General features: G+C 35.9%; 1 protein-coding gene across 1 annotated transcript in view; it reads left to right on the top strand.

Moving 5' to 3' along the window:
- Positions 1–17,928, top strand: part of ZDHHC17 (zinc finger DHHC-type containing 17) — a 68,837-nt gene that overhangs the window by 9,472 nt on the left and 41,437 nt on the right. Inside the window, exons 2-3 of the mRNA XM_029963486.1 lie at positions 8,104–8,207; positions 16,125–16,247. Of these exons, the coding sequence (XP_029819346.1) occupies positions 8,104–8,207; positions 16,125–16,247 (227 nt within the window). The remainder of the gene's footprint in view (positions 1–8,103; positions 8,208–16,124; positions 16,248–17,928) is intronic.

Here is a 17,928-nt window from a genome sequence, read left to right as displayed (position 1 = left end):
ATAACTATATATAAATTTATCTGTATAGATTCATGCACCTTTTTAAAAGTAGGAGGAGGATGGGGAGAGCAAACTAAAAAGCATTCTATTGTAGTAAATGACAAACAGGGAAATTGAACACCCAAATATGAGGGAAGGAATTCTTTAATACTAACCTCCAGTAGTCCCTGCTAAATGTAACACACATGCATGAGGATTATTTTATTATTTAGCTTCCATGAAATAGTTGCAGTCACTTCCAATTTTATTATGATTCTTTTGACTGCAGCCAGATATTAAAATAGTGTCGTCATCAATTAAAAAAGAATTTACTTTGTTTCTATTAAGAAACAGAGGCAATAGTATGCAATATTTTATAGAAAGTAATGCTTTTGTTGCTAAGTTTTTATTTTAGAACTTCATAGTATTTTCTCTTTAAGTCTCAATTATCTTGGTCACCATTCAGAATTTAAGTGTCTGATTTTGATCATGGTGTCGCTTCCTTGCAGTGATATTGCATAATGTTAAAGGAAAAGCAGTCCTGGCCATCTGTTAATGCTACCAGAGCCATGTGTGGCAGCTGTAAGCAGCAGTTTTTTCCTCCCTTCCTTATGTCCAAGCAGGCATATTGACCTATTCATATCCTCCTGCTATATATAATTGTGAATTATAAAATTGCTCTCTCAGAATAATTCAGTCTTAGTCATCTTGTTCTTTAATGCATTAAACTTCTTAATTTTTTTCTGAGAATACTATTCTCAGAATTTTCCTTAATCTTATTTAATTTAGGCTTTTTTATTAGAAAAGATTAAAAGCTTTGAGTATTATGGGGAAATGAGCATAACTTTATTTGTGCATTTGGTTATGAGGAGGATTGATTGGGAATGCTGGTATTAGCACACCTTCAAAAATTAACACTTATTTTTCCCCCCTTTCTCCCCTGCACTTTGTCTTTTTTCCTTTGGAGTTATATTTCATATTTTGCTGTATCTTCTCTTTCTGCATCTTATTGGTCCTGTTTGGCAGAGGAGGTTTCCTTTTCTTTGTGTTGTTTCTTTTTTCCAAAACACCTTTTTTTTTTTCTTTAAAACATTATTCTCACTCTTTTGAGGTTCTTTTTTTTTCTACACTGCATTACTTGTGCATCTGTGCAAACAGTCTGCACATTTTGTGGCTAATGAGTGATGACAAACTAGTCACAGATGCGTAAGAGTGAATACAGCACTGTCAAGGGATAGTCACCGAAGTGGGAAGCTCATCTAGAAGTGACCCTTTGTAGTAATTGGAGAACCAAATTTGATTCTTATAAATAAGCAAAATCTGTCTTTCTTGCAACCTTCTAAGCCAACCAACTCAAGCAGTTTCTAAGTAGAATAATTTTCTTCAGCCTGTCAGCCTGACTTCCTTGAATATTTAAAAGCTGGAATGTGTTGTTCCATGATTACTTAGTCAAATTAACAATTAACAGCTGCCAAAAAGTTCCTGCTACCTTCTGTTTACTTGCTTTCCCTCTGTCAGTGGCTCTGGAACCTGTGTTTTCACAGGCGAAACAGATTCAACTTGCTGTCCTAGTAAAAGGTTGAGTTTTTTCTGTTTCTTGTTGATCCCCCCTGCCCCCTCACCGTAATGAATTGAGTGGGCGCAGTGTGATGACAGCTCTGAGCACCAAACCTGGCTTGAGTCAGGCAGCAGGAGCAGGAGCCAAGAGCAGTGGGGGAGAGTGGGCAGAGAAATGACCTTTCTCTTCTGGTAATGGTAAACCGCTAATTTGGCTCAAGTCATGCTTGGACATGTCTCCTTGAAACAGAATGAAATAAGTAGAGATTTAGTGTTTGCAGCCTGCTTATTGTAAATCAGTGAAATCAGGCTCTGCTCTGCTACCTTCTGCTGAGTTTTCCTGACTTTCAGCTGGGGAAGAGCCATTGTCACTAAAGACCAAAATAGTGAAGAACAAATGTGCTTGGGTTTCAATTAGTTTTTCATCCTTTAATTAGCTGTTAGTGTTTTTTAACAGTGGATGATCATTGAAAAATTGAATTTTCCTGGAATAAATATTTTCATCATAAGAGGAAAAATATTTTAACACTTGGGAATACTGTTGAAGCCGTTTGTGAATGTGGTTTATATTCTAGGCTCAAAATATTATGTCGTTACTGTATTATCAATCTGTCGTATCGTATGTTTAAAGAAAGTCAATATTTTCAAGAATTTTAAGTATTTTCCTAAAATTTTTGTGAGGGCATATGAATTTAGAGGAGGTTCATTCTCTTAGGTGAGAACTTAAAAAGTCTAAAATCATTATTTTTCACCTTTTTATGTTTATTTCTGTTCCTTTAATACTGGGGGGGCAGGTAATCTAGGTTAGCATAGGATAGCGTTGGGCTTTATCTTCTGTCCAGCAGGTTCTAGGAAGTAATCTCTATTTTGTCTGATTTAATTTTCTGTTAAACTCCAGAAAGAGATGCTGTCTGAATGTCGTACTTGTGATTTCTTTCTAGCTTAGCTGCAGATTCAGAATGACTGACGTTGGGCAAACTCCCCCCTGGTGTATCCCCACTGCAGTTGATCCTGCTGGGGCAGTACAGGCTGTGTGATGCCTGGGCACTCAGCCCTGTTCAGGCAGCCTGCTGCTGGCTTAGGGATGTGCCTGCGTGTGCTATGGCAGCAGTGATGGTTGTGCCTGCGTTGAAACCATTTTATTTGGTAGCAATGCATATAAAAAGAGATTGTGTTTAACATCCTCAGCTTTTTAAATGGCAGTCTTTTAAATTGCTATGCTAAACGTTTAAAAATAGAGAACTTGCCAAAGAATGTGTTAGAAACGTTAAATATTTGCTAGTTCTTAAGCTTTGATGTGGTTTTGTTCTAAGCCATGTCTTTTACGTGGCCTATAATGTGCAAGCATTTGGAATTTTGGTGTCTATACAAGTTTTATTAAGTAATTGAGTTGACATCCTTGCATATTTAGGCTTAGCTTTTTCACTTTTTAAATGTTGGCTTGTCTTACTGCTGAGTCCTTCTTGCAAACTTAATGGTTTAAATATACTGTTATAGTCCCAGAGACAAATTAATTACTTTCCATAATGGCATTTGAAAATCTCCTCTCCTTTCTGATAATGTTTGTAACAGTGTAGTGTAGTCAAATGAAACAATCATGATACTCCCCTTTTCTGATTCTTTCTTTTCAACTATCTGCAGAGCCACAGGGCAAAGCTTGACCGCTGGCTGGGCAGATACAAAGAAGAGTTTACATTTACTCTTTTCTCATTTGAACAACAGATGCTTCAGAAAACATTTATTTGTCTCTAGTATAAGTATTAGAAAACATGGGTTTCAATTGTAGGATTTTTTTTCTTTTAAAAGGACTTCTTATGAGTTTTAGGAATGTGCTTTTGACTTTCAGTGCTGTTCATTGAGTAACTAAGAGCTTTGCACTTCATTTGGAAGTGACTTTACTGATAGGACCAAATACATGTCAGTCATAAGATTATACTAGTTTGGTTGAAGTAATTTGAAGTCTGATTATTTCCATTTTTTCCATTAGTGGGTATATATAGCCACTGTAAAAGCAAAGATGGCTAATTCTGGTGATCGAGTTCTGTTGACTAAGTATATCACAAGCCATGACATTTGGGAAGCTTAAGTGTTGAATGCAGTAGTTTTGGTTTCCTACAAAGTTAATATTTAATCAAACTAGTAGGCTTTCTAAGCAGAGACATAAATAACCAAAGTGTTCTGAGAATTGCCTAAGACTGATACGGACTGTGAAATCAAAAGCTCGAGGTTCAAGGAGAGAATTTGCTAGCTGTGTTTGGTAGACACAGTGATAACACCCTGAGCAGGTAGCTGGCTTGCATTCGCTCCTTGTAGGTCTTCTAATGGTCTCGTACTTGAGGCTATCAGTTGATTTCCTGTTCCTGGTAACTTGCCCAGTTAAAATGGTGAAAACCCAGATTACATTCTGTTAATGTCAGTATTTGATTATTTCTTTCTAAATAATTCTGTCTAGAATAACTAGAAGAAATTACTTTTCTGCATTTATAGTACTGTGTCCTAGCCCTGCCCAGGATTTGCAGTTCCTAACTGCTGCCTTGCTTCTTTCATTTTTCCCTTGTCAGCCAAGTGTAGTGTGTAACAGCATTATTTGCACTGCCTTGATCAAATCACCTGTCACGGGGTGAGTCAAGTATTACTGTGATTCACAAAATCCAGGTTCTCTTTTCTCTTGATTCCTGGCAGCTTTTTGACTTAATAACTCAGAAGCTACTCTGCAGATCACAGTCATCAACCAGGCACTTATAATGCCAGGTAAGAGTTAAACACAGTGTAATGGCACTTACAGGAGCCAGCATTCTGCTATGAGCCAACATGCAACTGCCAAGTTGCTTCGATAATACTGAGTGATAAATTTTTAGTCTAAGATTGGGAGTCTGTGTCCAGGCTGCAGAGACCTGACTGTACTGGATGAGAATTCAGATTTTATAGGCTTTCCTGTGATTTGTCCTAAAAGATTTACTTCCAAAATGAGCGGAGTTTGCATCTTCTTTTCAGGCACATCTGAAGTCATTCTTTTTTCCACAGTTCACATTACAGCATAGAAGAATTTTGTGGTATGATGTTGGAGAATGTGAAGCTCATACACATTTCAGAATTTTAGGAATTGTTTCAACTATTCTTAAATGTAAAATATGAACTCAACTCTCTTAGTAAATCATGAAACATCGGGTTCACTTCATATTTGTTGTGAGTCTTTATATTAAACAAATGGATTGTAGCTGCTCATGTATGTCTGAGGGAAAGAAGGAGAACTGCTTTTTGCTTAGTCATGTCATGCATCACCTGCCATTGCCTCAAATCTAACTTTTTTATCACTTCAGCTATTTTGCATTAATGTATACTGAAACATTCAAATTTTGTTAAAAACAGTATTTCAGAGACACTATCAGTACAAAAGGAAATTAAAAATGATATATTTTTTCAAGTTAGGGGTACTGTCATTAACTTTAAGTCATTAGAAAAGTAGAAGATATGGTGTAGGAGGAGGTAAGGAATATACTCTCTCACTTTTTTGAATTTACATGGTTAATAGTTAAAATGTGAGGTTTTGTTGTATTCCCATAAATCTTTTTATGAAAACATTAGTATCATAAGGCTGTGATTTCGTGATCACTCTAGGCTGACATAAATTTACACTACCAGGAAATGTTCTCTTGACTGGCTAGTGCAGGCTCAAGGGAACAGAAACCTGATTTGCATGCTTGAAGTGGTCAGGAAAATGCAGTTTAAGAAAAATAGTGTTCTCTGGTACAGTAATACCTGGCTGAAAAATAGCCCAAGTTTCTCAGTTTGCTTTTAATAATTATTAGATAAGAAGAGAGACTTTTCCCCCTCCCAGTAGCTGTGGAAGGCTAAGAAATACATCAAACTACTGTCTCCTCATCAAGATGCTCCAGAACAGTGAATTTTTTTTGTTCTGGTCTCTGCCTACTTATCCTTTAGCTTTTCATGGTCTGAGGATTACAATTGGATATATAAAATCCTACTGCAGTTGTGTGGTGTAATAATGGGTTAACAGAGATATCTAAATCCTGCTTTTGAAAAGAGGAAATGATGTGGGACAAAATAATGAATTTAGCTTTCTCTTATACTTTCTTTTTTTTTTTTTAATTGTAATGATGTCTGGTATCTTTTCCAGCATCCTGTACTCAGAATAACGCTCTGGCCTATCTAGTAGCTGGGGAAAAAAAGATTTGGATAAGCTGTTGTTCTTCAAAACAAAGTGAAGCTGTGTTTCTGAATTGTAGGAGACAATTGGACGGCGGCAGATGCCCTGTTACATTTTTAGGTTGTCTCTCCTGTAGAGATGGCAACAGAGCAACCTTTCTGCTGGGCTGGCAATGCTTAATTGGTTCATCTAGTTAGTTTTTCAGGCTTGGAAAGAAAAATTAAGTGACACAGAATAATGATGTGGTCAAGGAAAGATATAATCTGGCAATCACTTAGGTACTGTGTGAAATGGAAAAATTTGCTTTTCTGAAGAAAAGTCATGCATGAGAATAAATCTCTTTTCAAAATGAAGACTTTTGTTGCATTAGTTGTCAGTGTTACTGTGTTCTAGTTTTAAAGTCCTAAATGGTTGAATTTCTTGAAAGATTTTTTTAGTGTATAAAATTTCATAATTTTTCTAACTATATAAATTACTATATAAATTCAGTACCACAAAATATACTTAATGCAGTAGAATGTCTCATACTTAGATTTTTTTTTTTCCTCCTGTCTGAAATAGGTATATTGTATGTAACCACTACAAATGTGATCTACTGAAGTTACTCAGTTTTTAAGTAATTACTGAGAGTTTTCAGATTTGCAATTAGACTAACTTCTTGATAGTTTACTCTGAGATTATAAGTGGTATCCAAAGCTTTTAGACTTCTGCCTAAGAAGTACTTCAGGGTGTTGAAATCTGGAAATATTTAAAATGTGGTTTTTGGACTTAAGTCTTCTTCTATGTCTAAAAGACATAGATAATGTATGTAATAATTTTAGGGTAGAGATATTTATTTTAAAATAACTTTAATGATAAAAATTTGTAATGACAGATTTGATTGCCAGTATCCAGTTACCAGGAGGCATTGTATTTATACAGCCAAGATGAGTAATGTCTGGATTGAGAGTCAGAGAGCTGGTTAACGTTTTCCCGGGAAGCAAGAAAACACTTTGGCTGATTAGCCACAACTGGGCTCATTAAGAAGTTACAGCTCATTGTGACCAACAATTCCTTTTGCAGAAATTACTGCACAGCTGAGAGAACGTGAGAGATAGGGAGGCCTGCTCATCTTGGCAATAGGAAGTCTCCCTAGCCCTAATATATTTTAGTCACTTAAGGTATCAGTTCAGCATACACCTCTTGGGAGAGGTAGTGGTGGGGATTTGTGACTGTGAATCCTTGTTAAGGTTAGGTGCACTACGTGATCATTGTCTAAACTCATTTATCTTTATTAAAAAAAAATTAAAAGTCTGTCTAGTACAATAACGAACAAGTTGATCACTCATTTCAGTAACTGAGAAGAAGTTGGAATCATTTAATTAAACACCTTTCAAAAGGTGTTTAAAAGTGTTTCCACGTTTAGAGTAAAGAAAAAAAAATTTGTTACTGGAAGGATATGTTGGGGAAAACTGACTGAAAGTAAATAATACATTTTAATGAAACCAGTTGAAACTAATTTTTAGAATTCCCAGAAAGCTTACTACTTTTCTTGTTTATTCATGCACGTTTTCACATTTTGTGTAGCTATGCTGAGTTGCATGGCTAATACAAAGAGGCAATCAGCTACAGTATGTGTAACAAATTGAAAATGGTCCAGAAGCTGCATAAAATTCATCATTCAGTTTCAGCTTGAAGAGCTTTCACATGCAGGAATTTTGTAGAGAAAAGTGGTGTGTTGCTGCCCTAGTGATCTATCAATACAGTGTTTGAATACAGATTCCACAAGGGAAACATTGAACCTAGAAGTGTTGCCCTTCATCAATGGAATTAAGGCGAGGAGTTGTATCTGGTGAAGAACGTGTCATGGTCATGCCATTTATTTCTGAGGCCTGTAGGTTAAACATATACAGATAACCTCTGAAGCTTCGGCTGGGACTGAAGAATCAATAAAGCATCAGTAGATTTTAGTCAGTGTTATTAATCATTCCCAGTTACTTTTTTATAGAAGGTATTTGACTATGCTATTTGAAATACAACATTTATTTGTAGAAACAGAGTGAGACTTTGTCAGTTTATGGCAAATAGTGTTTTTTAGCTATGCTATGTTTTATTTATAAAAGCAAAGTAAAGCAAAACAAAAAAACCATACCCAAAACCAACCAAAGAAAATTGCTGTTACATTTTGTTAACATTCTATAAAGTTACCTTAGTCCAGGATTTGACAGAACTCTGCAATTACAAGTTGTGTTCTCTGTAAAGTATTTCAATTCTACACTGGGGAATGTGGCAGCCTGCTTTCCAAAATGTAGAAATGTACTATCCTCATGTTTAGGTAGCTTTAGTTTTGCTTATAATTTTTTTTTTTTCTGAGAGACTTGCTGGTTTGGGTGTTCTAAAAGCAAGTTTGTCTTTTTTAGGAATTAAAACCTCAAAGCCATTACAACCACGGATATAGTGAATCTCTTGGACGGAAAAGCCACATCGATGATTACAGCACTTGGGACATTGTTAAAGCCACACAGTAAGTTTATTTTTGAGCATTAGATTTGTTTGTGTCTGTATTAGTTAGAAACAGTAAAATGGATTGTATTATTTGTGTAAAGTGGAAGGTAAACTGTACTTGTCAATACAAGAGTGGAAAATTTCAGAAGTGATTACTGTTACGACAAATTTATGAGTGTTGTATGAAAATGTATGGGAGGAATTATGGTAAGTTGTAAATATAGATGGTTGTAGGACAGATTGTTGGAAGAGAGCGGGATGTTTTCTTCCTGTTGGTACTGATGTTTATTTTCTGTAGGTGATGATTAAGAGGTAAGTAGGTAACATTTATATGCAAATATAACGGTTTAATTGATTTATAGGGTAGGAAGAATGTCTCTGTAACTTGCTTCGTTATCTCTGATTCTGCACTTTCAGTGCTCCAATGACACCGAGTTTATTGCTGAAAAAGGATTGTAGGAGTAAACTGTGTGTAAATTTAGTAATTGTGTTCTTAATGTACATGAATTACACAAATTTGTTACACAGTAGTAACATACTAATTCACAAGACTTTCTGGAGTCTTGTCATGATGCTACTTTTTAGTTTGTTATTGTTTGCCATTCAGAAACCACTGTTGCTTTTTTGCAATGAGCTGGTATGGAGATTTTTAAGATTTTTATTTTTAAGATTTTTATTTTTAATGTATTGTTAATTTGAATGCTTAAACTATTATGTATCTGGCAGAGCTATTTGCCTTTTTCTTCTTAAAAGAAAATTTTTCTTTCCTTTTTTTCCTAAAAGACACCTCGTCCCCAATTGAAAGAAGCAGCTCTGCATGTGACATAGGCCCAGTTTAGGTTTAGGAAGTATGTACTTTCCTTCACTTTTTGTTTTGAGTTGTAAAGAGTTTAGCTTCCTGAAGCAGATGTTGACTGACTCTGCAATTGTTGCTCTAAATACTTTAATAGTAATACTACAACCCATAATACTCACATTAGGGGATTTTTAGAAGTTAAAATATTGGCACTGTATCAAACTAGCTGCTTCTTATAAAAACATGGAAGTGTGGCAGCAGAAGTGATTTTACATGTTACTTGCTTGTATTCTTATATACTCACTGCATATTTGAAAACCTAAAACACCTTCCTCCCCATTAACTCTCAAATTTAGACTGTACTTTCAGCTGAGTTGTTACAGTTCTTTTCTGGTCTCCTCAAACAAGAATCAATGGATCTGAGTTACTTTTTTGTTCCTTCCCAGTCATGATAAGATGTGATTTACGCAGAGGATGACATCTCACCAAAGAGCATTACAGTTTCTTATCATAGCCCTAATGGTTAATATTACAGGGAAGGGGGACTGTCAGCTTGAAGTTGTGGTATCCAGGCAGCATTTCCCTGACTAGAGGGGAGAATTCACCTTTATTTTAAGTATTTGCTAGAATATGAAGGGGACTTAATATAAAATGTCTGTTATAAAGGGAAATATCTCTGAAATTTAAGGCAGAAAGTAAACCCACCAAATATCATAAGGCTTGCAGTAAAATAAATAATGCTACTAATATATTATATCAGTGTTATTTAAAAATATATACTTTTTCTACTAAAACAGTTATAGAAATATAATATAGAAATATAACATACCATATGTATGTATGAAAATAACTGATCTTATCCTCTACCTTTTGTCCTCAAAAATCAATACTCAGATTAAAATATCTGCTGACTTTCTTTACTTTTTAGTTCAGTGTTAATGTAATAATGCCATAAAAAGTTTTTGTAAAAAAAGGACCACTCATCAGTCTCCCAGAATAGTTCCCCCAAGCAGTTCAGTAAGTTCAATCAAAATATAGCAAAATACAATAAGAATCATTTTAAGTCTCTTGGTTTGGGTGGGTTTTTTTCCCCAAGTCCAGTTTCTCCCATGAAAGTAACTAGTTATGCAAGATGATGATGAAAAAAAAATGGGATGAGAACGTTTAAAACTCATTTATGTTTTATATATGCTATTTGGCTGTAGAATTATATTTTGAGATATTTTTATTGACACTAGATTACAGAGAAATAAAACAATGTTTGTAAAATAATGCATTTGATTTTATGTTTTCCAGCAAGGAAAAATAAGGGCTTGCAAACTCCACATGTTTTCCCATAAGTATTTATATGTTGTTTCCTATCTGATTGAACTGTTTCGGTGCTCTTATCTTCTTAATCTGTAGATTGGACACATTAAATTAACATGCTTATACACTAAGAGCTACAAATCTAATAGCCTCTTACAATCACATTAAGACTGTATAGAAAACAGTGGTTCAGCTAATTTTCTCATTGAAAACAGCTTATCAGTATTTTTTCCCCATGATACTCCTCATGGGTTCTCCGAGTGGGAGAAGTTCTCTCTCTGGGGCCCTAGGCATGCTTTATATAAAAAATAGTCTCTCTCTGTTTTTATTTTGCAGAAACATTTGCTGGAGTAAAAATCATAGTGTTTGGTTTTAGTACCTATGAATATGAGGACCACTTTTCACTGGCTTTGTTATAAACATGTCCAAGAGCATCTAGGTAGCTTTAAAAGTAGTAGTGTTCTCAGCTCTTCATCTTGCAGATGTTAGGATATGTGTGTAATTTTTTTGGCATCTTGTATTTGGTTACAGCAAAATTGTTTCATTCATAGAAAGTTTCACTGTGTTTCTGAAAGCAGAAGCAGGCCACTCATCTACATTTGAAAAACTGTTTTCAAAGGAGCAATGAAAAAAATCATCCATGCTTACCTTTGGTTTTATTCCTCTGTGATAATCAGTGTTCTTGCTGGAGCTCCAAGGGAAAGGAGTCTTGTCACAAAAGAGGAAAAAAAAAATCATAAGTGATTTAGAAGTGAAATTTAATGGTGATATGTTGGATGTGTTTATTTCTATCTCGTTTGGCAGCAGTAGCCCTCTGTCATCCTAGGCGGGAGTCATTAACTTTTAATATGATGTCTTGGAAAGGATACTGTGTTAACAACCTAAAGTTGCTGCTTCTGTTTTGTTTTAAATCTTTAAAGCCATGAAACTGAGGAGCAGTAGCTAATGTTCCCGGGTACAGAAGTATATGATAGGTTATCAGTAGGAGAACAAAATCTGAGACGTACTAATCATTGCATTGTATTCTTCAGTTCAGTTGAGAGTGAAGCCTTTGGCTTGTAGTGAGCTTGAGCAAATTCTGAAAGTATGTTAAATAATGAATTATGATACCATTATGAACATGGATATTAAACATTAGTGATATTAACAAGTGCTTTTGTGACATCTGGAAGATTGATTCCTTGTTCTCAAGTGTTACGATTTCATTATTGCAAGATTAACTTTTCTATTAGTTTTATTCACTGAGATAATTTCATTCAAAATGAAGTTGTGTGCTTTGTGAAATAGTGCAGCATAAAATACGAAATATGCTGAATCTTGCCAAGGAAAGAAATTATTGGATGTATTTGAGAATAGCTTTTTTCATCACTATTGCTCATCAGTCATAGGGTAACTGATTAAAAAAAAGATATATTTGGAATAATCCAAGTTGGTAAGAGTTAGCCAAAGGAATGATTACTTCTGACTTCTTTCAGCTGCTTACAGGGGAGAGTGGGCAGACTATGACATAGGTACACATCCATTATTCCTGATCATTTGTGCCCATGGGGTTTGATTATATTGCTGACAGTGAAATGTACCTAAAGTTCATGTGGAAGGGTGGAACTTTTTTAACCACGTTAGTAATATAGCCACAACTGTCCAGACAATTTAAGGCTTTGGAACATATTTAAAAGCCAAATTTCTCATCTTTCAACGTTGCTGTTAATGGTTCTTTAAGTAGCTCTTGAGTTATACCTTTTCTGTTGAAAACAGAAATGTCTTACTGTTTAACACAAAAAACCTTGCGAATGTGTTAAAGGCTTTTTTAGTATTTAACAACCATCATTCATGGGAATGAGATTTCAAAAGCTAAAAAAGATCATTTTTCTGTTAATTGCACTTCCAGTTAAAACAGCTTTGATGTGAGTTACAATGATAAGATGAGGAAGTGAGCTCCTGGCTTACCTACTCTTTGTTGGCATGGTGATGTGCTCACTGTAGAGATATTCCTTCCTATTATTCTGGCCAAATTTCATGTTAATCATGCAGCAAAGCTGGAAGTGTCTATGTGTTTGTAGACAAAAGATTAAAAAATGGATTATGTATTTAAAATTACAAAAGGCAATAGGGTACTACTGTTTTTCGAAGTATTAAGGTCAGAATATCTTTAACGTGTGATGACAAATAAAATGTTGCAGGTTAGTTACTGAAATAGCTCAGACTGTGATAGCAAAATGAGCTACCACAGTGGTATTTTTGCTGTGCATGGACTAGTCCTATTTCTTTCAAGACAAGCTCAAAAATATGCTTTAATTATGCTCCGTATCGATGTTTACAGCGTCACCCTCTAGAATGCTGAAATATTCAGCATTTCAGATGCTGAAATATTTGTTAGATTAATACATCATGTCTTGTGAGGATTTGAATCTTTCCCTCCATGCCTTTTGAAGGGCATAGAGCCCTTTATAACAACATTACAAGCACAATTATGCTTAGTGTCTGAAATGGGTGACTTTGTCATTTTGTAACCTAACAGTGCATCATGAAGCTTTGGAAAAAGGCAAGGTGAAATCAGCTTCAGCAAATTGATGGAAGAAGACTGTAGTTGTATGTGAGAGAAGGATGCTGCGTTTCTAGGACAGAGCTCAAGAAACCATAACTGCTGCAGGTTCAGGGTTTTATTTAATTGTTGAGAACCTGCTGTTTCCAGGAAGAGGAGCAAATTGTTGTAAATTCCTGGCTTTTTTTTTGCCAGGCCAGTTCTGTGTGTCAAATTCCTTGAGTCCTCTTGTGACAATTTAATAAATTGAAGATTCATTAAATTACACCTTGTGTTTTACATTTTTTGTAATCAGTTATGATTGAGTTCAAGATACCAAAATGAATTGCTAGGAACAGACAAACTGATGGTGACTTAAATTGAACAATTGCTATATACATCACTCTCAGTATCACTTTTGGAAAGACTTTTGTTTCCCTGGAAAGGCTCTTCTGATGTATTGCAGAACTTCATGTTTTGTTCTGTGGCCAAGTAGTACTAAGTACTTGTGACTTGCAATTTGCCTTCCATTGGGTAGAATGGGAAGTCTATGATGCTAAGCCTGAAGAAGGAGTCAATCAAAAGGGTAAAAGTGAGAACTTAGGAGTGGAGATAAACAAAGCAAAAGCTGCACATGCAAGTAAAGCAAAACAAGGAATTCAGTCACCACTTCCCATGGGTAGGCGGGTGTTCGACCATGTCCATCACGTGCCGTGGTTACTTGGGAGGACAAGCACCTTGACTCTGAATGTCTCCTTCCCTCAGCTTTTACTGCTGAGCACACTGTTGTGTAATATTGCATATCTCTTTGGTCAGTTGGGGTCAGCTGTCCCGGCTGTGTCCCCTCCCAACTTCTTGTGCACCTCCAACCTCTGTGCCCTCAGGGCAGAATGAGGAACAGCAAACGCCTTGGCCGTGTGTCAAGCACCATTCAGCAATAGCTAAAATATTGGTATATTAATCAACACTTTTACTCACAAATGTTAAACACAGCTACCTAGGAGCCACTGTGAAAAAGATTAACTTGATCCCAGCTGAAACAAGTACATATAATGAAAATCCTAATCTGTTGCATGAAAGCTTTACATGATTGCCTCTTAAACTTCATAGGAAGTTAGCATTGTTGTATCCCTGTTCTTTGTATCTTTACAATAAGTTAGAATATTGTATTAATATAATTCCTACTTGTTGTGTATTTTTACATACTAAAGCAGGATAAGAGTCAGGTAAACTCAGCCTCAGGCAGTAGAATTTTTTTTTAGCTGGTGACTGTTAAATCTAATAGCAGGACTTTAAGTCAATAGTTTCCTACATTATGGCTTCAATTGGTAGTTTAAATGAAGGCAGCAGGCTTGTCTGCAGTAGGAAGGAGTGTCCTAACAGCTGACTGGAGTAGGACAGCTTGTCAACAAATGGTTGTTTTACCATTCTGTATGAATCCCTTTCCAGGCTACCTTCAGATGCTGTAATATGCTAGTGTGATATTGTACTGTAATAAGATCAAAATTTGCTGTCCTGCTTTTGGAAGTATGTACTTCCCCATCTCTTCTACTGTGTCTTTTTACTCCTTGTTCTTGACTGACCTGCCTTTTGTAGTCTTAACCTGTTTCAGTGGCCCTTCCAACTGGGATGGGAAATCAGGAATGATACATAAGTGTTAAGCCACTTGTACAAGCACTCATCAGGCTACGTCGCTCATGTAGGTTGGGACTTGAGAGATAGTGTGCCTGAAGGTTGGCTCAGTTTTCTTGGCAGTTATGTTTGTTTGAGTGTGTGTGTCTTGTCTAGCTGGTTGCATATTTTTCAGTCGTCATAAACCAAACATCTTCTTTCCACTACCCCCAACTGATTAAAACCAAAGTTTTGCTGTCAGAATTATTCCCTACTGCTGCTTTTTTACTCAGTCTGAGGGACCAGATTTTACAGGTGTGGTGCCACTTGGTGTGTACTGCACACAATAGTTTTAGTTCTGGTTTCCTGTAATGTTTGAAAAAGATAATAGCTATGACAGCAATTCCCAGCATTTTTCGTGATTTCTAGTGGAACTTACTTAAGAAATTGAAAACAATGCGATCTAAGTAGGCTAGTTATGTCTAGTATTCCTTTTTTAGTAGTGTCCAACTAGTTTTTATGCTTCAAACCTGTGATACACTTGAAAGCACTCTTGAGTTTTGTTGGATTGAGTCATTTGAGGATTCATTATGGGAACACTGTCCAGATTGAGGTTGCATTCAAATGCATGAAAGAAAGAGTAAGAATGGCAACTACCCCAGGAAAAAGGTTTCTGCATCAGTTATGCAAACTGATCAAGTGGCGCAGAAGGGCCTTGTCTGAGGCTGTTTCTTCTGCAGAAAGTAGAATGTAGAAACAGCACATGAAAAACTTTGTTAAATTTCAACTTTGAGAGGCTGTTAAAGTTCTCCTTTAGCAGAAGTCAGATGTCACAAGGCACTGACCTTGATTTCAAGGCATGCCCCCATGTCAGTCTTCTCCTTGAGACTTGAGAAACCCTTATGGGTTGTGCAGATATTGAAATGTAGTGTTTACTTGCTCTTCTGCATTGTTTTAATTGACACTAAAAAAAGGTGGCAAAACAGCATAAACATCAAGACAAACATTATTTAATGTTGAAGTTACTCCTACATGAGATGCATAAGTGATGTTTATGCTTCCTGATTTGTTTCAACTTTAAAAATGTATGCAGAATTTTTTTTCAAATGACGGTAGATGACATTTAATAGTCCTCTTTAATGAAAGAATAAATTTCATAATAATATGAATTTTGAAGTGGTCTCAAGGAGAAAATAGTACTAACTTGTATCGGGAAGATCGCTATTTGTTGTCTGAGAAGAAAAGTGGAAAATATTTGAACTGTTCGTGTTTGTAATTGACTTGATGATCTTACTTGCTGAATTTTAGGAAGATACTGTCAAATCAGCTGATTAAGCTTTTTTTTTGGTCTTCAAGAACTGGAAAGGAATTAAAACAGGGTGAGAGAAACACATGTAGTGATGTTCCCAGGAACTGAAGAGTTATCTAAATTTGGTATAGTATTGATAGATATTTTGCCTTGCTCTGCAGTGCAATTTGCTAGGGACACAAGTTTTCTGTAAAATCTTGAATTGGTTAATGTAACTTCAGTGGAAGCTTCTTGTTGCAAGAGATTTGTAATCAAATAGAAACAGAAAGTAAATTTTCTTCTTCCTTTCTCTTCTGTTGAAAATTTTGTGTTGTGATCACAAGTGTGATGTTTGACGAATACATTTTTATCTAAGGTGAGAGCTTTGACAAATGTTATTTTATTCTTGAAGGTATGGAATATATGAACGATGTAGAGAGTTGGTGGAAGCTGGATATGATGTACGACAACCAGACAAAGAAAACGTAACACTTCTCCACTGGGCTGCAATCAACAACAGGATAGATCTGGTGAAGTATGTATTACACTTTAAGTTAAACAAAAATTATTTGCATTCTTAAAAGTCTTGAACTGAATGTCTTTAAATCTAATGTGTCTAATTTGTCCTTTTTCCATGACAGTATGTCAGAGCTCTTGTCCCTTCTTGATGCATCTCTGTCACTGTGACAGACAGCACTGCGTTTTCTTCCTGCTGTTTACTAGAGTGCATGTGACTCTCGACGTGTTTAGCTGTATCTAAAATTCCTTTCACCTGATGCAGTTCTTACAAACTTAAGTTCCTCTGTCTTTAGGGGATCTTGTTTATTTTGGTTTATGTAATTCACTATATTGTGCTCTCTCTCACTGTTTCTTTGCAAGATACTAGTTCATTTTTTTTCCTTAAAATGAAATTATTCTGTTGTGGTTTTGTTTGTTGTTTTTTTTTTAAGCCTATCATAGCTTTCCCGAGGTCTTCACTATTTCCCCATTATATGCAGTGGATAATTTCATTTAAAATGTTGGCTATTAAGCTTGGTACTACAAAGATAGAATATAAGTCGTCTGCTCTCATGATACAAGATCTCAGTGTCTTGCTTAGTGGGTATTGACTATGTAAGACCTTCCCAATTAAGTAGCTTAGCAGCTTGTCTGTTGAGAGTGCAGGCTTGGAATTAGACTTCTCTTATTTTTAGTGTTTCTTCATCCCATCTATTGTGAGACATGAGATTCAGCATAGATAACAGTGAAACACATGGATAAGGAAAACTACTGAACCTTTTCATATTTCTGTAGGATCAGGGTTAAGTGTCAACAGCACAATTCTGTTTTCATCATGACACTGATCTATTAGTATCTCTTCAACTCAGATTTGTAAGAAAGCGAAAAATGGCCTTATATCTCTGCAGTTACCTATTACCTGCATTTCTCCTTCCCCATGTTGAACTTTCTCCAGACAAGGATTTCTCTTCTACTTTTCCTGCTTCCAGCAACAGTGACTGCATGCACTTTGATTCCACAAGCACTGAATGCAAGCTGGGGTAGTTTTTAAATGCCTGGCAAAGACTTAGTGATCTTAATGCAGAGATCAGTGGAAGTATTTTCTTCTTAAGGCAACCTCTTATCAAATCTGCTTGCTTTGAATGTAAGTAGCTTGCTTAAATAGGACTTGCATACCTGGTGTCTTCTGGTGGAAGCTTAGATGAATCACCGAGAGTAGAATTGCCCAGTTCTTTCTTTGTTCAGGGGCATTCTCACTGAGCACAAAATTCCTTCTGCAAGATCTGCTTAGACAAGGAGATTAAGTTCTCAGTCTGATTTTGCAGCAAACCTCACCATTTATGTGTACTGAAACTGAAATGCAGTGATAAATCTCAACTTAGTCTAAGAACATGCTTAAAGAAACATAAAATGTTATTTCAATGCACCATCTGGCAGGAGATTGTCGCCTTGTCTTTTTCCAGTTGTCAAACTGCAAGTTCTTCCATCTAAATAAAACCTACTAACCAGTGTGCTTCTGCTGCTCAGCAGAATCTGAACATATTCTGTGTTTCTGCAAGGACCAGTGTTTGAATGAAGGCAATCTGTTTAGTGTTCACCTCCCTATGAGCGGCTGTCACATCAGAGAAATGAATCCAAGCTTTGACTGTGAATTTCTCTGTGCTGTCTTTTTATCTGGACAAGATTTCCTTTGGAACTCCTTTCCAAGGGGGACTAAA

The sequence above is a fragment of the Manacus vitellinus genome, unplaced genomic scaffold (genome assembly GCF_001715985.3).
Source record: "Manacus vitellinus isolate BGI_N305 unplaced genomic scaffold, ASM171598v3 scaffold_5_pilon, whole genome shotgun sequence".
NCBI classification, from domain to species: Eukaryota; Metazoa; Chordata; class Aves; order Passeriformes; family Pipridae; genus Manacus; species Manacus vitellinus.
This window is presented reverse-complemented; position numbering and strand designations above follow the sequence as displayed.